The sequence below is a fragment of the Trematomus bernacchii genome, unplaced genomic scaffold, assembly GCF_902827165.1.
Source record: "Trematomus bernacchii unplaced genomic scaffold, fTreBer1.1, whole genome shotgun sequence".
NCBI lineage: Eukaryota > Metazoa > Chordata > Actinopteri > Perciformes > Nototheniidae > Trematomus > Trematomus bernacchii.
Genome location: NW_022987531.1, coordinates 3,310,399 through 3,336,523, shown reverse-complemented (window position 1 = coordinate 3,336,523; position 26,125 = coordinate 3,310,399). Strand labels below are relative to the sequence as shown.

Sequence of the window (26,125 nt, the reverse complement as noted above, 5' to 3'; positions counted from 1 at the left end):
TAGAGCGTGAATTGCACGAGGGCATAAATGTGTGTATATTAAGTTTTATGTTCACAGGCAGTGTTATTTTACAAAATTAGTACTGGAAGCCTGCGTCCTATATTATAAGTATTTCATACATTTAAACCACTGATTTGTGGCTGTACATCAGACAAGCTTGGTAACACAAATCGTCTTTACCTTATCTTAGTTTAAAGATCTCCTATCATGCTATTTTTAGGCATATATTATGGGTCTCAGATATATACAAATATATAAAAAACATGTCTATGTGTTCAGATCATGCATTTTAGACATCCCTCATATCCCTCTGTTTCAGCCCTGTTATGGCACTTTTCCACAGCAGGACCTAGCACGGCTTAGTACGGTATGGTTAGGCCTTGGTAGGCCAGGCTCACTTTAAGCTGCGTTTCCATTACAGTTTAGTACCTGGGGTAGTAACTATAGTAACGCAGTGTAGGCGGAGCGATCGGCTGTTCGGCGGGCGGAGCGACGCTGCGTAAAACTGCTGTGACGTCATCTTCAATGCGAACCACAAAACCAAAACATCAGCCGTTAGCTGTTAGCACTCAGAGCTCACAGCTCCTCATATCTGTTCAAAAACTAGACAAAAGTTAAACAAGTACAAACCACAGACTGTCTGTGTCATGGCGAATACAGTCGCTGGTTTATTTCTGTCTGTAGGCCGTTGTTGTGAGTGTGGACAGAGCATATACAACGTTAGCTTAGCCTGATCGATCCGATCTCCATTCAGAAAACACACATTTTAAAAGTTTTTTCGCCTGCCGTCTTGTCTGCAGACCGGTATCAGTATGTTATTACTTCGGCATCATTTTGAAACGTGTATTACAATTCAATCACAGTAAAATATGTTCATTTTGTTGTAGTTGTAGCCCCCTTGCCAGCGATTCTCTCTGACCATTCAGCAGTCGAGAGTGTTTACGTCACTAGTTTAGCATATTCAGCCCGGTTGTTGGCCCGGTAAGAACCTCGATTTTGGAGGGCCAGAAAAAAGGTGAAAAAGTAGCCCTGAGCCGGAACTACCCCTAGTGGAAAAGCAAACAAAAAGCGTGCTACGTGCTGCAGTGGAAAAGCGCCATTAGAGAACTGGTGATTCTGTGACTGTAGCTGCTGGCCCCGCCCCCTTTGGAGCATGCAGGCAAGCAGTGAGTTCTGTGACGAGCAGGATGTCTGCTCTGCTCAGATGCAGTTAAATGCTGCATATCATGTTTGAAACCACTTCAAGGATTATTTCTGAAACAGTATGGAGCTCAAATGCTTCTTTCCTTGCAGGTTTACTACTCTTGCAGGTTTAGTTCTGAGTGTTAGCGATGCTTGCTAATGTAAACAAAGACCATATTACGTCCAAAACACGTCGCGCATTGTTTCTGATAGCAACGTTTCTGATAGTGCTGTGGGTGTAAAGCCAGCCCACATTTCCGATATTACGTAATATCGGCATCAAGTCTGGATCAGCTCCGTTGTACCCCCATTTTTTTAGATTTGGGTACGGAGGAAAAGAGAGAGGGTTATATTTTCTGACACTTTGTGAGTTCCCTGACACACCGGGGACACATATTTATGTATAAAAGACATCAAAAAGGGCATTTTTCATGATAGGACACCTTTGAGGATATCCGAGTTGTTGCAGCACAAAGGTCACCGTCTAAAAAGACTCCTTTAAACAAGATTCAATGACAAATCTAGACTAGTTACACAGGAATGATGGAGTCCATATATTATGGTTTTTGACAAAGATCACAATGAAAGACAAGGAGTGATGCACTTAGGGCTAATGACCCATACAGTTCTAAATTCAAGATACCAAACTCCATGAACTGCTAAAATGACTTGCTACATGACTCATACAACAGTAAAGAGAAAATATATATATATTATTTTGCAAATCCATGTTTTAGAGTCCCAATAAAGATCACTAAAACTTGAATAACAACGATGCACATATAAGGGAAAATCTAAATTTTATTTTGAATTTTCAAAGTAACATTTTTCATTTCAAAATGACTCAGTTTAGTATTTTATTTCTTCATATTATACTCCCTCCTTGTTCAACTAACTTCTCTTTCTGGTTGGATCTGTTCACTCGTCATAAATTAAGTATTAAGGCTTAGTTTGATTATATACAGCTTCTTTTTTTAAAAGAAAAAACTAGAGCAAGAACACATTATTTATAGATGACTGCTATTGTACAGAATGTACATTTTTTATCTCGTTCAATCAGGAGCCTGATCCACAAAGGTGCATTGTGTTCTGGGTAATAAATGTGTGTTTTACTCCAAATGTCATGGTCTTTCAAAATGTTTTAACAGCTTATCATCTTTTATAATATCAAACTTAACCTTTGTCAAGGTGGTAACGTTTGCTTACTTTGGATTACACTATATAACAGTGGTGGAATACATTTACTCAAGTACTGTACTTAAGTAAAACATTGAGGTACTTGTACTTTACTTGACCATTTTTTCACAATACTCTACTTTATAGTTTTACTCCACTACATATAGTAGGCACATGTTGTACTTTTTACTCCACTACATTTTATTTTACAGATGTAGTTACTAGTTACTTTGCAGTTTTATATTATTAATATAAAAATATAAATCAGCTAATACATGTTCATATATTATTATAGGTTAAGCTACACAATTAGTATAAAAAGTAATTTAAATTAACCCCACTTTTAAGTGCAACACTAAAGTGATGAACACATAAATTCATCAATATCTTTAATAAAATTATACAAAATATTTACTGCTTAAATGCGGTAATTCTGCATAATGAGTACTTTTACTTTGGTAGTTAAAAGTATTTTTGGTACCAATACTTTTTAACTTTAACTTAACAATATTACAGCCATTGTATTCCACCGTGCACTTGCATCCAACACCAGGATAGTGAGTACAGTTTAACAGAGGCGGTAAGTAACTAAGTACATTTACAAAGGTACTGTACTTAAGTACAATTTTGAGATACATGTACTTTACTTGAGTATTTTTCCATTTTATGCTACTTTGTACTTCTACCCCACTACAATTCAGAGGTAAATGGTGTACTTTTACTCCACTACATTTATTTAAGATCTTTAGTTACTTTACATATTTTGATTAATGATGTGAAATATAATCAACTCTTAAATCAGACTTTAGTTCCACCTGGAGTAAATTCACAAGCTACCCTGCAGTATACAAAGTCATTCAAACTAGCTGCACCTTTACCAGCTTTGATAACACTTTAATGATCAATCATTATAAAACACATCATATATATTATTCTGAAATGGACCAATCTGCAGAATGACTACTTTTACTTTTGGTACGTTAAGTATATTTTGAAGCTAATACTTTTGTATTTTTACTTGAGTAATATTTTGAATGCATGGACTTTTACTTGTAACTTACTTGTACTTGTCATCAGTATACACAAAAAAGGTAACTGTATTCCCTTACAGTTACATAAAAACAATACGTAATCAGATTATTGTTATTTTTCTAAAAATAGGGGATTACTTGCGGGATTACAATGTTACTGAAACTGAGCCTTTTCTGTCAACTCAGATTTCATTTCTGCTTTTTTAAACTGTAGTATGTGCTCATGTGTTTTATTGTTGGTGTATAGGCTACTGCCTGAATATGCTGAATGAAAGGCTTGTTTTCCTATCAATAAAATCATTTGTCATACTAAATATCTTGTTTTTTTCAAGGTTACATTGTTCTGTTGTCTTACATAATAAAAATAAAAGCCATCTTATTGTTAATTATTTTCTCTTGTATTTATTAGCATTGCATTTGATATGGAGGTAATCCTAAAGTAACAGAAATATACCAGAGGTGGGAATATTCTGTTACAAATAAAAGTCCTGCATTCAAAATGTTACTCAAGTAAAAGTACAAAAGTATTAGCATCAAAATATACTTAAAGTACCAAAAGTAATATTTTATAAATAAAAGCTAAATAAAAATAGTGCAAGAAAAAACTGAGTCAAATAGATTAGAATAAAAAATAATATGCAGCTAGTTTTAATTATCTTTACTGCAGGGTAGCTTGTGAATTTACTCCAGGTGTAACTAAAGTCTTATTTAAGTGTTGATTATATTTCACATCATTAATCCAAATCTGTTAAGTAACTAAAATACTAAATAAATGTGGTGGAGTAAAAGCACACAAGGATTTGTAGCGGATTAGAAGTAGCCTACAAAGCACCATAACATGGAAATACTCAAGTCAAGTATAAATCTCAAAATTGTACTTAAGTACAGTAGCCTACTTGAGTAGGCCTATCTAGTTACTATACACCACTGGTACAGTTTGGACTAATTTGACGTGTGTAGCTTCCAATTGTTGCTACTTTGTTTGTTTTACTTCATTTTGGAGTTGGGGTTGCTTCTACAATATTCTGACAAACGTGAGCACCATATGATCTTGATACATGTTTGCATTGAGCGGCTCGGTGTATAGCTGTAGGCCCCGGGACAGCACTGTGTCTGTTGGAGGCACCAGGCTAAAGGCTAAAGCAGCTCAGAGGCTGTAATCCCCGTATGAAACCATCATGGCTGCCACTCGCTGAGCTGTCAAGCTCTCCACAAAAGAAAAGGTAAAAACCGAGACAACTACACACACAACTACGGCTTTATGTTTTATCTGTACTCACGGGTATTTTATCTGCAGTGATAACTCGATGCAAGGTTTAAAAAACTATTGTGGCGTAACTTTGTTGCCACGCTTTTTATTCTTCAAGTTATTTCGTCTTTGTACGCTACCGTCGCGTCACGTTATATAAATCACTCAAACGCTATTTCAGAAAACGTTATAACAGTTAGCTCGTAGACCTATGGTGAATAGCCGCGTGTGTTTGTACGTGAAAGGTAAACGGTTCTAATTTAATTACAGTGAGATAGTTTTATCGTAACTTCCCTATTCCCAAGGCGGCCGTTGCTTGTTACAAAGGCAGTCTCATCACTTTGTTGTGGTCAAGTCAAACTGCACAACAATGGCCGCACGATTCACCGACCAAAATGCTCCGTAAAAGTGATACGTCGAGCCTTTCTTGTGCTTTTATTGGTGTGTGGTTTTGTTTTTCCTTTAAAATGTCGCTTTCCACCGTAGCGCATTTGCCTGGGTTATGCAAGTTCACAATTATTGTGTGTGCAGGTGAGTGTAAGTGCAGTTCCATGCACCTGGGAGCTGATACATTAACTGTGTTGTGTTATACCTGATCTGAGTGTGTTCCATCAGGCATTATGTCCATGCAGAGGCGTTTTGAACCATAGCCAGCAACAGGTGGACTTAACATTAATAACACGCAGAGTTCCACTTTATGCAGCTTCTTTTTATGGCTTTACTGTGGAAACAACAGCCTTAAGCATAGTTGCCATTTAGGAAATATTAAGCAATCGCCAGAGGCTCAAAAATAATACATTTGAGGATATTTAATGTATGTGAGTCATAACGCTAATCTCTTGTATGGTTTAATCTTTCTTGAAGTACATTTGACTACATAGCTGCCGAGAGAGTACAGGCGGTATACTGTATCTATTTGTTAATTATATCTTTACATGTTTTATATTGCTTTCTTTGTGCATGTCCCCATTAAGATAAAGAAACACAACATAAACACTATTACAAATAGGAATACATTTGTGTAATTGCACATATTTAAACACATTTTTTACACCGCATAAAAGTAAAACAACCTAGTGTTAGTTTCTTTAAAGAAAGGCAACATTAGTATCATATAGCTATCTCTAATGCAAACTCGCTTCAAACAAGCCTTCACTAGAAGCTAGTAGCTTTTTGTAAGACATATAAACACAGATGTAGGATCCATATTTTGTTTTTGTTAAATGACAGAAAATAAATGTACAAATATGTCAGCTATCGTTATCTGGCATCCCAGGTCTTAACTCGCATAACATGTTGTTTGTGAAAGCAAAGCTTTATATGGAACCCATTTCAAAGAACCCCTCTTTGGCCGTGAATCTATATATTTGTTTTCAATAATTATTTGTTTGCCTTCATTTTCAGAAATCTGACGGAAGAAACATGGATTCGGGGGATATTCGCGCAGCTACCTCCAGAGGAGATAATAAACGGCGTGGCAACAAGAAGAATAGAGATTGGCACAAACGGCCCCACCTCAGGAACACAGTCGTTCAACCCCCAACTATGCAAAGTGAAGATAAGCGTGGACCAAAGAAGATAGCAGAGGGGTGGGAGCAAAGCACAGTGTGGCCTTCATCAAAGAAGCCCCCCCAGGAAGCACAGCAGGGTCAGCACAGGATTAACGACAATGGAAATACACTCAGGTTTACATGCTCACAATGCAAGGACAACTCAGAATATGTTCCCAAAGACTTAGTGAAACACTTCAAGGTAAATCACAGAGGGAGCCCGCCTGTTTTCTCCTGTCCTACGTGTACTTTCAGTACGCATGAGCTCTCCTACCTTCACGTTCATCAATTAAGCCACAAGGACACTTTTTCTTGTTGCAGCATTTGTAAAGACAACATTCAGCGCACATGGCCTGATTTCAATGCACATTTGACTATGTATCACAGCCAAAATGGCAAATATTCATGTGAAATGTGTCAGAAATTCTCCACAGGTGATGTTCGTGTTTTTTTAGAGCACATGTATGCACATCATTTTGGACTGGAGGAAGGTAAGGATCTTTCTCCACGCACAAGGGGCAGGAAAAAGTTAGGGTCCAAAGCGAACATTCAATCTTTACGATGTCAGCACTGTGGCTTTGAGGCATCTCAAAAATGGTTGCTTACTAAGCACGTTAAAGCTGTCCACGTTTGCCAGAATGGTAATCAGAAGAAGAAGAAGAAGATGAAGGAAGAGGAGGAGGTCCACCCCATTGCAATGAAACCAAATGACCCTATCCCAAAATTGAAGTCTAGATTAACGAGAAGTGCTGTTAGGGAAATGTGTTGGCTGACACAGGACTGCCTCTCTCTGCCAGGGAAAGAGTTCCTGGATAAATACTGCCATCTGTCAGATCCCCAAACAACACTTAAGGAGACTCAACAGTTCTTGATGAAATCTGTTGCCGGAGAAACTGGTGAGCAGAAATGGTCCAAGGCTCTTAAAACTGTTTTGTCAAATGTACCTCAAGATATTAATCTTTACCCAAAGTCAGAGAATGGTATTGTGTCCAATGCGTCAAATCTCGCCATCCTGACCGCCAAGAACAAGATGACTGTGTCTCAGAACGGTGCTACCAACGGCAAAAGGTTGAAAATTATGACATCATTAGACAAGGAAACTCATTCCCCTGAAAGTGCTCCTGATGATGCTCGTAGAGTAGTGGATCAAAATGGATGTCAATCCAATTTGAGCGATCAATCACCTTGTCCACAGACCGAAACCAAACTAAATGACATGTTGCCAGCCCAGAGCGAGCCATCCGCATGTGGTCAAATGCAGGAAAACCGAGAGAATCGGGAAATAAAGACAGATCAGGAAATGGGGGATAATAGTAAAAAACCTGAGGAGCCTATGCACGAAGATAGGAATAATATCTCCTGTGAGCTGAAGTCGACAAATGAGGGCGAAGAGCAGACATCCATTCATAAAGTCTTACCAAATAATAAGAAGCGAAGGCGGAAAAGAAGGGCCAGATCTAAAAAAGTGGCTAAAAGATCGTCAGGGTCTGCATTAAAGATAGTGTTGAAGAAGAACCCAGTGAAAGAGAAGCAGTGGGTGACTCAAAGCTCTTTGTCTCCATCAGGATGTGGTCAGACGGATGGACCTCCCAACACTCATGTCAAATTAGAGGGGATTCTCCAGAATACGCTGTTAACAGAAGAACACCAGCAAAAGTTGACCAAAGCTTCCGAATCTGATCCAGACGACCTTTCTAAAGCCGTCACTCAAAATCCACAGCCAAAGCAAGGGGAAGAACTGACCCCGAGTTGTGCTGCAAAGACAACGAGGTCTAAAAATACGGACGGAAATACACCTGTCAAGCTCAAAGGCTTGCCGCTGATGCATCAAGAGATGGGACATGAGTCTGACAAGCCACCGGAAGCAGAAGTTGACGAGGGCGGTGCGGCTTGTGAGACGGGTCTGATAGCTGGGACTGAAGTGTGCCCCGGGAACGCTCAACTTCACACATCCGGCAGTAACACGGACTGCCATGTGTCAGCAGCTGATGGAGAGACTCCTCACAGCAGCTCCACGCAGCCGTCCCCTGTTTCCCAACCCGTAATCACAGCACAGGGTAAGATTACAGTTTCTATGCAGACGATAATGGTTAAGGATTTAACATGGACTGCCTTTTTTCTTGACATGTATTTCAATATCTTGCTTGAATTTCAAGCAAGATATTGTTTCATATGAAAAGTGCATGTCACTATTATCATGGCTAAAATAATTCACAACATAATCCAGATAAAAAAAACTAAATGTGCTGAAAAAATCAATTCACCTTATATATTGGATAGGATCATTTTTATTTTTTCCTCACATATAGGAAGCATACTTTTATTCAAGAGAGCATCCTCTTAAATAATAAGACAAACAAATAACCTTAAATAAGGTATGCCTAATCATAAATCATACGGTCCCCCTGCATAAAAACAGGATAAATAAACCCCTTTTTTCACCACTGACCGAAACGCAAGTTGTATAATAAAGTTGTATGAAGTGTCATATAACTGGCATATCGGTTCAATTTAAATTCATTTATTCAAAGTGTAATAAGTCCTTTTTCCAGTGGGAGCAAATTGTTAAACACAAAAATAGAAAGAAGAGCAACAACAAATGCTTGAGTTGACGTGGTACATCCAAATGCATCATGAATTCCTTGCTCCCACATGCTTCAATGTCAAAAACAATGTAGATACGCACTCACATAAATTGAGATTTTTCACTTGCGATATAATCTTTCATTGTCCCATTCTTATTTTACGATCAACAGCAATAGCACACCAGTCTGTTTTGAATCTAATATTTTCACATTTTGTCTTGCAGGTAAAGTCACCCATACAGATGTAAGCCATGCTCTCTCTTCAGAGCACAGTGTTGAGGGGGTGAGAGTCAGTGAAGCGCCTGCTGACCACCTCCACCCTGATCTCCTCAGCAACTCGTCTTCAAGTGAAGCCGTCTTAACGGAGCCCTCTTCGCCGTCTGGGCATCAGTGGCTGCCAAAGAACCAGGAGAGGACCCTGAAGCTAGTAGCCATAAATCCATCTCAGCTGGTGAAGCGTCCAGCAGGAGACCAGCCCGTCGTGGTGCTAAATCACCCGGACGCCAACATCCCCGAGGTCGCCAGGATCATGGAGGTCCTCAACAGGTACAGAGGGGAGGTGCAGAAGGTCGTGCTGTCACGGAAAACAGTCAGCGCTCTAGCAGCCGCGAACTGTGACGCAAATGCCGTACCCGATCCCGCGTGGAATGCTAAAAACTCCGTACAGGAGAGATTTGTGTTGAAACTGAAACTCCGTAGGTTGAGCAGGAAAAAGTACGAAGTGGTCGCGGCAGCCGCTTCCAGCGGGGATGTTCGGAAGGAATTCCGCTGCTGGTTTTGCGGCAGGGTCTTCGCACGTCAGGAAACGTGGATGGTCCATCGGCAGAGACATCTGATGGACTGGAAAGGACCAAAGTTAGAAAACTCTTAAACGTCACTTACACTGGATGAAAAACAAAAGAAAGTCTGGAAAAGAATGACTTGTTGCAATACAGCAATGGAAATAGTCTCCTCGTTTTTTAAAAAGTCTTAATTATGATTGGTTGGTTTTGAGGAGAAATCACGCCTCGTGGAGGGCTCACATTCTCAGGGCTCACATTTACCTGTTGGAGTAGCTCGATACACAATCTGTACATTAGTGATTATTCGGAAACCACAAGGATAATTTAGTCCTTTTGTATGGTTTGAATTTTGTCTACGAAATAGCTTTATTTAAGATGATTTACGTACACTGTCTAACGGAATCTTTTAGAGAACACTGTAACATGTTCATTTGACATACCATCTGACTTTTATGAATCAGTTTATGTACGGGTTGGCTCTACAGTGAGGTAGCTATCATATTTATGTTTTTTGGAATGGGACGCAGAGACCTACAATTTTCTCAGATATACCAAAACAGAAAGAAGACAATAAGCTGTTATTCAACATTTATTTATAACTCTTTTATATCCGTATGCTTTTGCTATTGAAAGAATAGGCGTGTTTGTAAAAAAATGATGTTCAAATAAGAGTATTATCTGTATAATGTATATTTTCATGCAGCAGATTGTCCCTGAAGTCACGATTAATTTAAACTTGCATTTTGTGATGTCGGTGGAAAAATAGCTGAAATCTTTTTTTAATTCTGGAATTTAAAAGGCCAAGATGATTTGATCATGATATTTTTATTTTTCCTTTCTCAATGAGTTTCCTATTTTGACTTGAAATGATAATCTTATCTTTTAATTGCACTATGAAAGGAGGATTTATATTTCCCGTTACCTCGCCCTTATCAGTCTGAAGCTTTTGACAATCTCACCCGTGTCCTGCTGTGCTCAACATTTCCGTATGCAGCCATGATCCCTCAGTATTCACGGCTAGGGGACTGCGTGTGTGTGTGTGTCGGAATAATCCTGTATTCCGATATAGCGCCTGTTTCAGGAATGCACACTTCAGTGTCATTAACTCACTGTGTATATATCCTTTTTTTCAATTTAGATCAAAGATTTATAATTGTGTATATAGTCCAGATAGAGGTACTGTCAAATACTGCCTGAGTTTCACCAAGTGCCTAGGAATTGTTATTATGCAATAAATGTGCATGAGGATGATAGTTTGTCGCTTTTTATGATGACTGGAAACGATGTGAGCCCAGGTATTATACAAGACAAGACAATAATTGTATTAAAAAATATACAACCTTGTAATTTTGACTCACCAAAGTCTCGCTGTCATACATAATCTATTTGTCAACCTGCTTTCTTTAGCTACAGCAATACTGTCTCATTCCCCACATTCATTTTTATTAAAAACATCTTCAAAAAGTTATAGTCTTCTGAGTGCAATACATACAATCCTGTTTACTGGACTAAATATAAAAGGAATACTTCAACCACAAAATGACCAAAGCGTTAGCAGTTTTTCACCTTGTTAGCTGAGATATAAACAAATAGTATTCCACAGACTTAACAAATCATATTTGATCCTTCAAAAAACACCATGATCATCAATATCAATATAATGCTAGGTTTTCAGTCTGCGATGGAACAAAACATCCACTAAGAAACTTCTGGGTGGTGTTTTACATCTTAAGCTTTTAGTCTAGTGTATAAGCATATAACACAAGTCTTCTGCTCAGCATTATGCTGACTACTTCCAAAACACATGCATTCTGACTAAAACCTTACGATTTAAAACTCTCCGCATGGTCAGTTTAGAGTTTTCTAAATGCATGTTTTTTTCCGTCACAGACTGCACATTGGCCAATAAAGAGAAACATATCATTTCAGTATCTGGAACTTTAAATAAGTTGCTGTTCTGAGTTTGTATCTTCATTATTGTGAGTTGCTCTGGATAAATGAAATGTATACGTTTTTGCAACTCCTTCAGATTGTTCTCCGCTTGTAGATTCTTCTGGAAGATTCTTCACAAATGCAAGGTCACTCAGGGATAGTAATAGATATACAAATGTAAATGATGTGGATGAAGCATTCATTGAACACTGGGAGGCGATATGCATCAAATAATGACTTCTGTAAACAATAGTCTGACAGTAAAAATATCAGGTTTGTCCAATCCGTGGTGAGGTCATCAGGGCGTGACGGGCTGGCTCAGTCTGACGGCGTCCTTGCTGTTACTCTGGCTGTCGATCAGCACCAGAGCGTTCCTCTGGTGGTTCTCTACGATGTGGGAGATGCTGCTGAAAAACTGAAAAAGAATAAGAGACGAGCATGTTTAAAAGAGAAGAGTAGGTGTCTTGGAAATCACAAAATGAAGATGAAATGATTTTAAAACTCCACTAAACTTTTGAAACTATTCAGGAAATGTTCAAGGTGATTATAAATGAGTAATTATAACTACCAAACAACAGCAGAAACAAATATAGTAATGGCTCTTTTTTTCTTGGCTCCCTCTTCTACAAGTCAATGGTATTGAATGAGTTTTTGTTTAAATACCCCAAATAAGGTCTGTGGTTGACAAAAGCCTAAGATACAGTTGCAATGGAAAGTATTCAACCCCCATTGTACATTAGTTTTATTGGCAAAATATACAATGTCTCAGCTGTCAATAAACAAATTACACAAGAATAGTCTAAGTAGTTAAATGAAACTTATATTACAAGGGTTTTTATCCAAATTCAACACAAAATGCTACTTTTAATGACTACTGCAGTCTCAAAATGATTCAACCCCTTCCTGAAAAGCATCTTCAGTGCTGAGTAGAGCACCCTTTTGCTCTTCTGACCTGCTGCAAACGTGATGCCAGACCCCAGCTTCTGACAGCGTTCCTGAGGAATATTAGCCCATTCCCCATGGGCAATGGCCTCCAGTTCAGTATTATTCTTGGGTGTGCGAGTTGCAACCACCTTCTTCAAATCCCACCAGAGATTTTCTATGGGGTTCAAGTCAAGGCGTCTGTTACGGCCACTCTAGAATCCTCCATTTCTGCTTCTGAAACCAAGCCTTGGATGACTTTGAGGTATGCTTGGGATCATTGTCCTGTTGGAAGGTCCAATGACGCCCACGCTTCAGCTTCCACACAGACGGCATGACGTCTTTTCTTAAGATTTCCTGATACTTGACTGAATCCATCGTGCCCTCAACACACTGCAGGTTTCCAGTGCAGAGGCAGCAAAGCAGCCCCAGAGCATCACTGAGCCACTAACCCTTATGTGCAATGGGGTTGAATAATTTCGTTTGCAACTTTAGTTTCACGTTTTGTTTTAGGACATGAAATATGCCAACAAATACCCAACTGGTGAAAAAGTCTTATTTGTCTTAAAAACGGCGGTTGCTAACAAGTGGCTAAATGAGACTAGTCATCACACCGAACCTTAGGCGCCTTTACCTTAGCGTTGTTGACATGGAGTCATGCAACCATGGTAAGATAAGATAAGATGGTACTTTATTGATCCCAATTTGGGACATTCTTTGTGTTGCAGCAGCATCAAAAGACAAGGCATTGTATAATAAAAATTCAAAGACTAGAAATAAACAAGAAAGTAGAAAATATACATGTTGAATTTAACAAGGTATTATATATACAAATATATATATATATATACATAAATATATGACAGAAGGAATATTAATATTAAATATTAAATATTGAACAGATTATATAAATGTAAAATGTACAATGTGGTTTTATTCCAATAGAAACTATGGAGCCGAGAGTTCTCTGCCAGCCAGAGGTGTAGCATGTTTATAGCCTAACCATAGCTGTTTACTTCTGGCAATCGCATTTATGCTTCAACTATAATGAAGAGGGATTATGATTAGATTTGCAGAGATTATTCTGCTGAACAAAATGTGTATTTTTGCTTTCATAAATGACTGTTTGCCATAGATCCTATTTTCTACAATATTCCAAAAGCCCTTTGTAAAAATCCCTTTGCCTTTAGTTAAGGGAACCCTTGCAATGCAAACTCAAGGGTCGGCCAACAAAATGACATCATCAGTCAAACCTGGTTTAACCCCACAAGATTAAAAGCCCTCCACTCTACCTCCTCCCCTTTCTTCTCTCTTCCCAGAGCGTACTGCTGAGTGCCGGCTATGAAGCGGATGGGGATGTTGTACACTCTGCCCTTATAAAACACCACTAGTGTGTATGGCTGCTGTGCGTCCTGACCGGAGCTCCTCCTCACCATGAACGCCCCGTCCTGAAACACAAAGCTCTCACAGTCACACCCAGCAGGCGGTCATTGTGGGATACAACCCACACATGCTATTCATTTTGTTGACTGTGCTCTCCAAAAAAAAAGAAGAAGATTCTTACTTTGCCCGAGCGACACAACGCATCGTCAGCAGTCTTGCGGTCACATGCCGAGGCATACCAGGATTTCTTATGGACGCCTGCGTCCTGAAATGAAGTAAATGGAGGACATAATTTGGTGTTATTACATGTTATTTGGCTAACCTTTTTATCCAAGCTACTTACATATACTTTAATTCCGAAGATGAGCTAACAGGAGCAATTTGGGGTTTCTTGCCAAGGGACACTTCAACACATTGACTGCAGGGGATAATGAATATTAAATCAGCTTTTCAGTATCATGTTGAAAGGGCAAACCTTATCTTGGTCTGTTGTCCCATTCTCAGCAATGACACTTCCTCTGTCAGTTGGCTCTGGGACAAAAAACACAAACATGATATTAATAGTGTAATGTTTGATAATGTAGAAAAGTAAAATGCTGTTTATTTTTTATTTTAAAATGGAGCAACTGTAAAAAAATCCGGAGCAGACCATACTTACTTTGGAAGGTCATCTGTGGAAAAGGAATTCTGCAAGAAAGAAAGAAACAGAGCAAACCACATTTAAGACACGTCATGATCTTGATTTTTGTGCTTCCTATTTTATTTTAAAAAGTATTCTCTCCTTGTGTCTTGTCTGGTTACTTCCTATCTTTGTGATTGTCTGACCCGCCCTGTGCCATCACCCTGCTGTCAGAGTGTTTTTGATGCCCTCTCCAGTTGTGCTTGGACAATCTAGTTATTCTGTTTGTGAACATATGCCTGTCTCTCCCAGTATTCTCTGTTAGTTCCATGTCAACGTTCCTGCCAATGCCCCCCCCACCATGTGTGGTCCCGGTTATTAAGGTTTCCGTCCATATTCCCAGTCCCTGTTTCCGCCCTGTGTTTGTGCTGCTCGTGTCATCCTGGAACGTCTTTCATTTTGTGTCTACTTTTCCTTTTAACTACCTTAACCTGCTATATTAGTTTCGTGTTTTTTCATAGCAACTTTTTAAAAGCTGGCTTTTTGTTCTTTTATACCTGGGTCCCCTTTTTTGTACTCGATTTGGATTCTGCCTTCCTTACCCCCACCCCACGACAACACAGTATAGAGTTGTCATTAAAGGCAACTTCCCTCAGTTCAGAAGCAATACATATTGGGACTGCTCCATTGAAATAAAACGCATTGTGTAAACCAGTTGGCTGCATGTGTTACTTTGGTCGTTGTGGGTCCAGTGTGAAAGCTGTTCTCTGAGGCTTCAGATCCTTCTGCATCACAGGCAGCGTTCGGCCTGTAGGAAACCAGACGTATGGTAATTAGGTTGGCTGTTTAGTAATGAGTGGAAAGTGAAAGATACGTTCCACAAATAAAATATGTACATAGGTTTCGAGGAATACTGTATTTCCTTAAACACTTACTTTCAAATTCCCTAGGTTTGAATTTTGGCTTCTGTAAAAATAAAACAGTGTCCCACATTAAAGCCATGACAATATTGATGATATCTGATTCCAACATCAACGATGAATCGCATAATTGATTAGTCAACTAAATAGAAAATTAATTGCTAACTATTTCACTATCCGATTAAACGCTAAAGTATTTCTTCACACAGAAAATGCTGTTTTCAACCGCTCAAATATCAGAATCAGAAACAGGTTTATTGGAGATTTCCTGCTTTTTTTCTGTACTATATGTATATGTCTCATAGTGGATATATTTGGATTTTGGACTGACAACACAATTTAAAATTCAAAGACATTAACCTTTACTTTGTGAAACTGGGATAAACTATTGACTGACATTTTGTAGACCAAAATCGATGAATCTATAAACAATCTGCAGATTAATTGATTATTATGATACTCATAAATTGTAGCCATATATCTATGTATATATGATACAAATCGTAGTAGAACTTGTCTGATATTCCTACCGGCTTGCCAGGTGGTATTGGGGACCTCCTGAGAGAGAAAGAGAGACAATGATTTCAGACAACTAGTAATTCCCTTTTTAAGCTTAAACATGATATGGAATCGTAAGTCATGCTTACTCTCTTGGCAAAGGTTTTGGTCGGGGTCGAGGAGGACCCTCGGCACGTTTATTAGTGGAACCTGAAAGAGCAGACAATGCAATGACAAGAGATCTACCATCAAGTAACTACTTTCAGGCTTGGGGGGTAAGGGGATTACATAATCAGGATACAAAAAAAAGTTACATAAAAAATAAACGGAATCAGATTACTGTTCGTTTCTGTTCGGATTACTAGCAGGATTTCAACGTTACTAAAAACCTAAAAAGATAACTTGTTTGTTTTAAATTTAAAGGATCAGATCTGTACTGTTCTGGATAATCCTTTAAGAGTGATTCTATACGCCTACTGCCTGAATCTGCTTTATGGTTTTCACTTTCTTTGCTTCATTTGTTCTGTTTTTAATTCAGCAGGTGATCCTAAATGTTCATAACATAGTGTGTGTGAGCTTAACTGTGTATATCAAACTAAAACGGAGCATTTTCTCTCAGCTCAGATTTAATTTCTGTTTTTTTAAACTGTAGTATGTGCTCATGTGTTTCAGTGTTTATAGACTACTGCCTGAATATGCTTCATGAAAGGCAGCTTTTACTATCAATTAAATCATTTTTTATCCTTAATATCTTGGTTTCTTCTTTACTAAGGTCACATTGTTCTGTTGTCTTACATTATACACGTAAGGAAATAAATGTTTCTCTTCCACTGGTCATCCTCTAGATGTCACAACATGACAGCAGTCTGTCTTTAAAAAGAATGAAGAGGGCAATAGTTCACCTATATTGGATTAATACTTACTATCTTCTGGATCACAAACTTCATATTCATCGTCGCCTGAGGACTTCTGGACCTGGAAAATCCCAATATTATTAACTGTGGAACATTCCGTAAATCTCTGGAAAACCACTTTCACATGATCATTTGTCATCACTCACAGGAGTAGGAGATCTCCTCGGGTTCGCTCTGAAAAAAACACAACTCATTATTGGAGTATTAGGAAAGAAATGTGCTAACTTCATCACAGACAGAGAAAGAGTTGCACTTAAAGGGTAACTCCACTATTCTTCAACCAGGACCCTATGCATCCCAAGTTATTACGTCTAAGAGACTAAAGGGGACGACAGTCAGATATCGGCCCAGTATTGAGCAGCGGCTAAACATGCTGCAATGTAATTCTGCACTGTTACCGTCTGGTTTTGGCTTCTGACCAGCTCAGTGTTGTGGAACTTTACAGAATGGACCCTAAAGAGTACATTTAAATGTTTATCATCCTTTCACGGACTGTTACTTTTGTGTCATGTGACCTCTTACCCAAAGAAAACAGTCTAATCGTGGGTGAGAGTAGTGCCAGTGTTTGTTATGTTGGAGTAGAGAAAGTGTATCCTAATGTAATCTAAATAGTTTCCAAGGTAATGACTGAATATGGTAGCCGATTACGACAATATGGACGGGACATGAGATTTCAGAACGAAATCTCAGAGACTCATCAGATCAAACAGCGGAAAGTGGAACAAAGTTTTATATATCCACAGGGTCCTATCCATAGTTTTGTCAGACATTTATATAACAATCTGGGCTTGTCAGTGGCAAAAGCCCTTTTGGTGTACATAGTGCATTTTCCCTGAGTAATCCTACCTGGGGCTGGGGCTGGGCTTGGGTGGTGTAGAAGGAGACTGTGTGGCGGGGATTGGACAAAGTCTGAAAAATTAAAAAGATTATAGTCTCAGAGTCTTAGAGACTGCAGTCTAAATACTATCATTGTGTTTTGCATGTCTGTACAATTACATGAATGAGCCTCCATGAAGAAAGTCTCCCACTGACCTGTTTGCTGGAAGAGATAATGAGTTCCCCTGTGAAGACACCATAAAATGGAACCACAATGAATTCCACATGTAAATGTCCTTTAAAGAATACTTGGAAATGCTCTTACATAAAAGCTTACCTCTTTGTCAGGAACTTCATAAAAGTCTGAAAAACAACCAGAGCCGAAATTAGACACAGTGTAGAACCAAACCACTTGTTTAGTAGGAGGATTGCATTGCAACATATTCGCCCTTGGGTGTTTTTTGTGTGTTTGGACTGACTGCTCTTGCCTGTCTCTGATTGCTGCGTGTTTACAAAGACTATTCAATCATGTAGGCCTATTATCTGTTTATTCAACATTGTAGACATAACATAGGCCTTTTTTTCTTCCAAAGAGCAATAGCAACATGGCTTTTTTAGGTTTGAAATGTCTTATTATCAGATGGCCAGTACTTTTTGTACAGTCATTCATAGTCCCTAGACTGAGGATGAGTCCAAAAAATGTTCACTAATCCGGTGAAAAATCTCTAGATCTAGACCTCTAGATCTCCATTCACTCTTCCTCTACAATGCATCAGTGACTTTTCCTCTAGGACCATGAGGTTGGAATGTGTTGTTTGAAGTCAAATATTTAACCGTTGAGAGATAGTAGGTCATCTATTGAACTTTCCAAGGCCATAGAAATAACAATAACGAGTTGTTATGAGTACAGGTTATAAAGACCAGTAATCTGTAATTTTGATAGCCCCTCGTGAATTAGCGTTGGGGTACAGCAGCATGGTTATTGATGTACCTACCAGGACTGGGTGAGCGCTCTGTTAAAGGTGTAGGCCTCATGGGACGGTCCCTTCCTGCTTTGCTCCCACAATGCATCATAGGATCTGAGAAGAAGCAGAGAGATCATTATTACATCTTCATAGTGACAGTCTTGCAGCAGTATCTTCCATATAGCTACAGTAATTATGTGCCTCCACCGCCAATAGAATGTTGCAGTGATGACTTATTTTTGTAGGCCAACCCGGAAGTTAAAATCGCACGAGTCCCTGAACAAAAAGCAATAGGATTTCCCAATTGGATTTTGGTATTTAGCTGAAATTAAGCTTTGTGGCAAATCACATGTTTATGATACTTAAACGTTTTGTTCAACCTGATAATCTCCACATATTGACACCACTTTTTGATTTTTGAAGCGTAAATGCGATTGGCAGGAATACAAAGCTAACTCAGATCACGATTGCCTGCTTATCACCACTGCTTAGCTAAAGGCAGACTAGTGTCAGCGTGATGACGTTTAATATTTTATTTAGTCGATTGTTAGCAACCACCATTTTTATGGCACATCAAAGTTGCAAACATTTGACAAGTGGAGTATTTACTGTTGTAAGCTTGTGTTAACCACAGACCTTATTTCGAACCACAAACATGTTAAAAGAAATGTGGACGAGGGAACCGGATGTGGTAACAAGCTTGTTCTTTCCCGGGTTTTAGGACTATTCTATAGTAGTGGCCGGACGCATGTTGTTTTTGCGTTGTAGTCCGTTCATCTGTCCATCCCAATCTCATGAACGCTATATCTTAGAAACTCTTGGAGAGATATTTTTCAAAATTTGAGATGCACGTTCTGAAATTTGATTAATTATTAGACAAAGGTCAACGTTTCTGTGAACTCACCAAACACATGTTTGTCTATAATATAACAATTCCTACGTTAATTATAACAATATTCTACAAATGTCGTACAGAACTGGTTGAAAACTCCAACTTGATTGGTAGACAGAAGCATAAAAACATTTTAGTTTTCAAAGATTTCAAATCAGTGTGCCTCCTCTCTTTCTGATCTGTATCTTACTGGAAGGGGGATTCTCAGCAGGTTCAATGTAGTTGTCATCATCATTACTGCAGTCTGGATTGATGTAGTCTTCCTGCAGAACAACAAATTGTGAAAATGGGGTCAGCTGTCCACACTCATCATTTGCCAATACACAGGATATGGCGAAATACTCCATGACACAGTAATGCTGAAGTATCCAGGACGAGACAGGCCTGCAGTACAGTATTAAATAAATGTTTAGGTGGAAAAAGTTGCGTTACTTCATCGCTCCCTTGAAGGGGGGGTTCTGGGGGCAGCTGTCTGGAGCCTTTGCCCGGGCGGAGGGGCTTCCTGGGCGGCCGGCCGGGTCTGCTCCGGCAGTTGTCTGGAAAGGAGAAGTAGAAACAGGACGTCAGCATTTGCATGAATCACCGTTGTGAAGCCCTGTGAGAATTGTGGCTTTGTCTCAATGGTGAGATAGGGCTGAATGGACTAATGCAAATTTATCAGGAAGAGAGTGATCACTGTTAAGGAGAAAATATTGAAGAAATAGAAACTGCGTGTGAAAATGAATCTGGGAGAACTGATGATGTTTGTACAAAAATCTTTTTTTGGGTGAAACAAATGCAGACATAAGGAGTTGTCAGATGACTGACCGAGGTACTCCCCCCTCGGGAAGGAAGCAGAGGGCGTAGGGGTGAAGGCTTTGTGGCTGGGGGGGGGCTCGTAGTTGTCGTCCTGCTCCTCATGTGGATCCTCATACATGTCATTGTCCTGTGAACAACTTGCTTGTTATGTTCCATAGAAATATTACACTTTAAATCAGGGTTGTCAAACTCAAATTCATTGTGGGCCACATCAGCATTATGGTTGCACTCAAAGGGCCGGTTGTAACTTTAAGACTATATAAATATACATATATAAATATATAATATATATTAAATAATGTATTATATTACATTATTGGCTCTGCATTGGATTATTATCAGTTCTGTTAATAACTTTATAAATAACTACATCTGAAAGCAGAAGTCTAGGGCAAATAATTGAAAGCAAATATGAATAAATTACACTAATTGTATTGTATATTATATTCTTTGCATGCCACAGAAAATGAGGTTGCGGGCCGGATTTGGCCGTCGGGCCTTGAGTTTGACACCCCTGCTTTAAATGATTTATAACTCACATACTGTATGTCCCAACTTACATAATCAGAGTCCGACCGTTCTTCATCTTCCCTGAAATCTGTAAACACAGGTATGTGAAATGATTTTATTACAAAGCGCGAGTGGTCAAATAAGTAATGTGATTCTTCACTTCAGTAAGAGTACTACATGAATGTCAAAATACTTCATTACAAGTAAGGATTGTTCAAGAACTCACTTATCGAAGCCCTATTCTCCTTTTTGGGGTTTCCCCCTTACCTGTAGTGTGTTATAGGTTTTTGTGCATGTAAATGGTCTGCAAAGGCTAAAATCCCAGTGTTCCCTCCATAGGGAGTTGTTCTTACTTTTTGATATATTATAGTTTACTTTTGCACCTCAAACTGTTGTTTATTCTTTAGAGATATCAAATAAAGTTTTTCTCTATTAAAGGCAGTGGAGTAGAGGTATAAAGTACTATTATGGAAACACTCTGCAAAGTACAGAATCTTAGTAAGTGTCACAACCCACCACAGAGGGAGAAATGAGCTTGTAGAAACTATTCTAATTGTGAATCTTTAAGAAACCCAGGCAACTAAAAATATTAAATTCCAGTAATAAAGTCATGCGAGCAGGTGTCAGAGAACCTTTTCTAATTTTAGAACGAAAGCATACTCTGAAAGTCGGCCTCTTGGTTGAGGAACCAGTGGAGCTTGTCTCCTTACCTCTCACTTAGAGTTGTATAATCTCTCCACAATGACTTCATTGCTGTTTTTACAATGCATTTTTATCAGAAGCATCACATAATTGATCACAGCATGCTTCTCAAAACGGCAAATGGAAATGGGTGCAGTCATGTGTGCTTTCTCCTGAAGCACAGTTGCAATGTTTTTGTACATTTTGACATTTTAAGAGCTTGGAGGCTGGAGATATTCCTGCATTTTACTTTTACTATATTTTATGCATTTTTATTTTTATGTATGATACACTGTTGGAGTAGCCAGGGACTTAAGATTTTCATTGCCAACAACTACAATAGAAAAGGCCCCAAAGTTATAAGTTATTGTTATATATATTCAGTTATCATATAGAGTTGATACCTGTTTAGTTATGTCTTCATAGTGGGGAGGGGCTAACCCACGTGTTTTGGGGGACGTCATACATCAGAGGGTAATGTGCGTCAGAAGTAAAGTTGCAGGAAAGTTGTACAGTTGTGCAGTGTCATCCTAAGTGTTTCTACAGTATTGTCTGCGTAAATGAAGGTGAGTTTTTGTCCACAGTACTGCCTGTTGTCACTTTATTATTATTATGATAACTTCTGTGCCGATGTGGCTTAATGCAGAGTCTCCGTGCTCATGTGATCTGTGCATGCTGCGTGCATGTTTGTTATAGCGGCTCATTAAGTCACTCGTTAAGTGAGTCGGCACTCCGTCTCAAAGTTTAGGATTATATACACCATGTTGAGTGGCACAGTCTGTATTATTAATGTTTTAAGATGTAGTTTATGTGGATAAACGTTTATGTGGCGTTAAATGTGAGATGTTACAGTGGCGGCCGGCCCATAGGGGCGCTAGGGGCACCGCCCCACCTCTTCCCACATTCTAGATTGTCATTAAAACTTTTTTTTTAATGAACAAGGTACATATTATATAGTTGGTGTCAGTTAAATGTATAATCTATGATAAAATATTGATAACAATTGTTTTACGATGTCTAAAGTTACTGATAAGTCACGTGTTTTCTGCTTGGGGCCATAAATCTTTGCCCATAGAGTGGTGCAGGGATGACGTAAGTAAGCTGCGCCTGGGTTCCCTCGACAAAAAAGCAATGGGATTTCTCCATAGGATTTTGGAAAATAGCTCGAAATAAGGTCTGTGGAAAACGAACCTGTTTGATAAATGCACGTTTTGTTCAGCCGGATAATCTCCACATGTCTACCCTACTTTTATAATTTTCGAATCATAAATCTAATCGCCAGAAGCAAAATGCTAATGTTATGCTATAAACGAACTACAGCCGAGTACAGCAGGGTCGCACGACTTCAACGTCACGCCAACTTAAAGGTGGGGTAGGTAATTTTGGAGAAACCAGCTCGAGTGCGTTAGAATTTGAAAATACACAACCGGAAAAAATCTGCCACTTCCTTACAGAGCCCCTCCTCCAACACACACAAACGCGCACATGACCAATGAGGGCACGATATAGGTTGTGTGCACGAGATGGAAGGCTGACAGGCAGGTAGGCCATCCAGTTATTTTAGCCAGGCCGGCTAAAATGATTGGTCGTGCTTTTTACAGTACTACGGCTTCCACAGATGACATTGTTCATTGGGTGGTATCAGAGAGATACAAGGGTCTGTAAATGCAATGAAAACAAAAGGTATAAGTGGTCAAATGAAGAGCGGTGAGCCGAGTCAAATGATCCGGCTCACTAAAAAGAGACGGAATTCCCATCAAACTGCGCCCAAAGCAGCTGTTGACACCGCCAACAACTAGGGGGCAGCACTAGGGGGCAGCAGGAGCGCCAGAGTGAGTGATTGACGTTTGAATGAGAGAGAGTTAGACGGAGACGGAGTGTAAACAAAACTAGATAGCGAATATGGAGAAGGAAAATGATGTTTAATCACTTAAAGAGACACCCTTCTAGAGGAGGACACTGAAGGGAAAGCTGAGAGTAAAAGAGCTCGGACCTGATCAGACTGACATAGGCAGGAGTTAAGGACAAAGGAAGGCAGTATACGTGCTCTTTTTCAAGGAGCTGGTTTAGCAAGAAGGCTTGGCTAACTACCAACACCAGTGCTATATTTAGCTTCCCCTGCCTCCCTTTTCAAACGTCAGGATCAGACCAGTCTTTGGACCAGACCCAGCATGGATCCAGACAGATGTGAGAGACTTAAAGCACATATCAGAAAAAACGAAAAAGCATGAACAAACTAGAGACCACATGGATGATGCTATGCGCCGTGTTTAGGAAAGTAAACACTGCTGTCCAATGAGGGCTACAGGATAGGGATCTGTAAGCATAATAAGGATGTTGCCTTTGAGCTAGCCCTGCATTGTAATATGACATATTTTTTGGGTTTGTGTATAAGTTTGCTTACATTTTGGTAGAGCCCCCCCTGGAGAAAAATGCACCAGCCGCCACTGGTTTAGTGTTTACTGTTCAATTATGGCTCCGCTAACCTGACTACCGGAAGTAGCATGTATGTTGCGTTTCACAATAAGAGCATCGGCTGCCGCTTTACCCACGGACAGGAAGTGGAACGTTAGCATTAGCGGTAGCTTAACTTCGGATCTCTGTGTGTCCATTGTACTGAGTGTTTGACATTATGTGTTAATGTGTTTACTATTATAGGGGAAGGGAGACATGTTATATGTGTCTAGATTATTATCTCTATAGGGTTTAGTGACATTATATATTTTGTTTATGTATGCACAGTAGCGCTGCAAGACACTCTGGGGGCCCCAGGCAGAAGAGACATGCCCCCCAACACGTTCAGCACAACCTGTATGTCTGCCTAAGTCAGTAAAGGAAGTCAAGCCTCATCTCAGCTCCTAATTTCTTCTATTCTGGATCTTTGGCCACCAGTGTTCTGGCCGACACACCGGGGTGAACCTAGTAATAAACACGAAACTAGTGCCAACACTGAGTTTAACCGTAACTCTCCACTACAACTACTCTGTATCTATTGTGCACATGACGATAAAACCTTTGAATCTTTGTGGTAAATAGTGGGATGAAGCGGATCTTGTAGGTGTTAGTTACAATGAACTATTACACTTCTCTAATACATGTAGTTAGTATTGCTGATTTGCAATAATAAAAAAGAATGGTTTATGAAGTTCTAAACTACTCACATGATCATTGTTGTAATAATCCCTACAATAACACCGTTGCAATGTGAGAGATAGGAGACCAAATTAACACTCCACACTTTATGCTAAAATGAATTCCAGGATCAGCTGAAGGCAGGTAAATGGCCTTCCAAAGCTAAACTCCTTTTGGCACAGAATGTTCTCTTCCCGTTTCCTGCAATGTGTCCTTGCTAAACTTTAATGGTGGTACATTAACACAAAGTACTTCAGACTGTTACTCTGTCTGATTCTTTCAGTGTACGGTCGGGCGTTTGACCATTGTTATTCAACATAAAGACTTGCAGAGGCCTTATAATGCTTTTGGGGGTTTCCCTTTCCTGTAGTGTGTTCTTTAGGTTTTTGTGCAAGTAAATGGTTTGCAAAGGCTAAAATCCCAAATGACTTGAAATGTTTATATATAGTTGAAAACAAAAATTGTATAACACAACTCAACAAAGGTGTAGTTGTTGTCAGAAATGTTATTGCTGAAATGTTACATACCATATACATTAATTGCTAATTAGCAAATGACGGTATGCTGAACTAAGCTGGCAATCTTGATGAATTACCACGAGTTACCAATTTGTCATCAAGTCAATAATGGTGCGAAGCCTGTGAGCTAGTTCAGGCAGTCAACTCGAGCACCAATCCCTGTGTTCACTCTAGAGGGAGTTTCTCTCCCACACACTCCCCCCGCCTGAAACACCTCAATTGGACTGCTTTGTTTTCTTCCCTAACATAGTGACATCACTATGGGGCTAAGGGGTGGGACAATTCTAAGCGGTTGACCAATCACAGCAGAGTCGGCCAGCTAACCAATCAGAGCAGACTGGGCTCTGGTTTCAGACAGAGGGTGAAAAGAGGTGCTGCAGCACAGGCAGTATGAGAAGAATAAAGAGCTTTTTGAACATTAAAGCATGGAGACATGTCACAGGAGAGACACTAAATACTGATATGAACCTGAAAATGAGGATAGTAGGGCCCCTAAGTAAAAATGTATATATATTGAACCAACGAAGGTTTCTTTTTTAGTGTCATAAGAGTTTTAAATAACAGTTTTTTCCATCTCATGTTTCAATATTCCAGTTGCATCAGTGATGTGAAGTGAATGGCTCAGTTCTTACCTCTGTAATCCCTCGCAGGTACTTTTGGAACCGGTTTACTTTTCAATCTGCCACACAAAGAGATGTTGAGGCAATGAATGGCTAAATAAAAGGGATTTGACACAATATGAATTGTGATTTAAATGAGTAGAGTGGAATGGTTGGCGTAATGATACTTTATCTTGCTTTATGGGACATACCATTTGCATACATACCACTCACCACCTGTGCTGTAAAACTGTGAAATGTCTATATTTACATAAAAACAGTTATTTACCAGACAAGATAAGGATGAATGGCTTCTGTAATGCATGTCTATTTCCTGATGTGCCTTAAAGTCCCTCATTTCAGGAAAGGAAATTGAAACAGCCATCTGCTGTAGTTATTTTTAGTTTTTCTCTTATGCCAATGCTTGTGAAAGGGGAATTGACATTCTCTAATAATGCATGTATTCACCACA

General features: G+C 39.3%; 2 protein-coding genes across 3 annotated transcripts in view; one reads left to right on the top strand and one right to left on the bottom strand.

Moving 5' to 3' along the window:
* Positions 1 to 5,136: 5,136 nt before the first annotated feature.
* Positions 5,137 to 11,242, top strand: LOC117475533 (zinc finger protein 518A). The gene is made up of 3 exons (XM_034121797.1): positions 5,137 to 5,169; positions 6,043 to 8,245; positions 8,998 to 11,242. Exons 2-3 carry the CDS (start codon positions 6,061 to 6,063, stop codon positions 9,642 to 9,644), a joined length of 2,832 nt encoding a protein of 943 aa, XP_033977688.1. The 5' UTR covers positions 5,137 to 5,169; positions 6,043 to 6,060; the 3' UTR covers positions 9,645 to 11,242.
* The window catches only part of blnk (B cell linker), a 32,552-nt gene continuing 17,405 nt past the window's right edge, over positions 10,979 to 26,125 (bottom strand). For both annotated transcript variants that reach the window (XM_034121812.1, XM_034121821.1), the window contains 20 exons: positions 25,687 to 25,733; positions 20,774 to 20,811; positions 20,223 to 20,340; positions 19,848 to 19,951; positions 19,606 to 19,678; positions 18,554 to 18,637; positions 17,896 to 17,921; positions 17,775 to 17,803; positions 17,589 to 17,651; positions 16,889 to 16,916; positions 16,752 to 16,803; positions 15,978 to 16,038; positions 15,861 to 15,888; positions 15,346 to 15,376; positions 15,143 to 15,218; positions 14,450 to 14,478; positions 14,267 to 14,322; positions 13,973 to 14,056; positions 13,701 to 13,856; positions 10,979 to 11,902 (listed from right to left, as the gene is read on the bottom strand). In XM_034121812.1, coding sequence (XP_033977703.1) covers positions 11,786 to 11,902; positions 13,701 to 13,856; positions 13,973 to 14,056; positions 14,267 to 14,322; positions 14,450 to 14,478; positions 15,143 to 15,218; positions 15,346 to 15,376; positions 15,861 to 15,888; positions 15,978 to 16,038; positions 16,752 to 16,803; positions 16,889 to 16,916; positions 17,589 to 17,651; positions 17,775 to 17,803; positions 17,896 to 17,921; positions 18,554 to 18,637; positions 19,606 to 19,678; positions 19,848 to 19,951; positions 20,223 to 20,340; positions 20,774 to 20,811; positions 25,687 to 25,733 — 1,300 coding nt within the window. In that variant the 3' untranslated portion in view covers positions 10,979 to 11,785. The remainder of the gene's footprint in view (positions 11,903 to 13,700; positions 13,857 to 13,972; positions 14,057 to 14,266; positions 14,323 to 14,449; positions 14,479 to 15,142; positions 15,219 to 15,345; positions 15,377 to 15,860; positions 15,889 to 15,977; positions 16,039 to 16,751; positions 16,804 to 16,888; positions 16,917 to 17,588; positions 17,652 to 17,774; positions 17,804 to 17,895; positions 17,922 to 18,553; positions 18,638 to 19,605; positions 19,679 to 19,847; positions 19,952 to 20,222; positions 20,341 to 20,773; positions 20,812 to 25,686; positions 25,734 to 26,125) is intronic.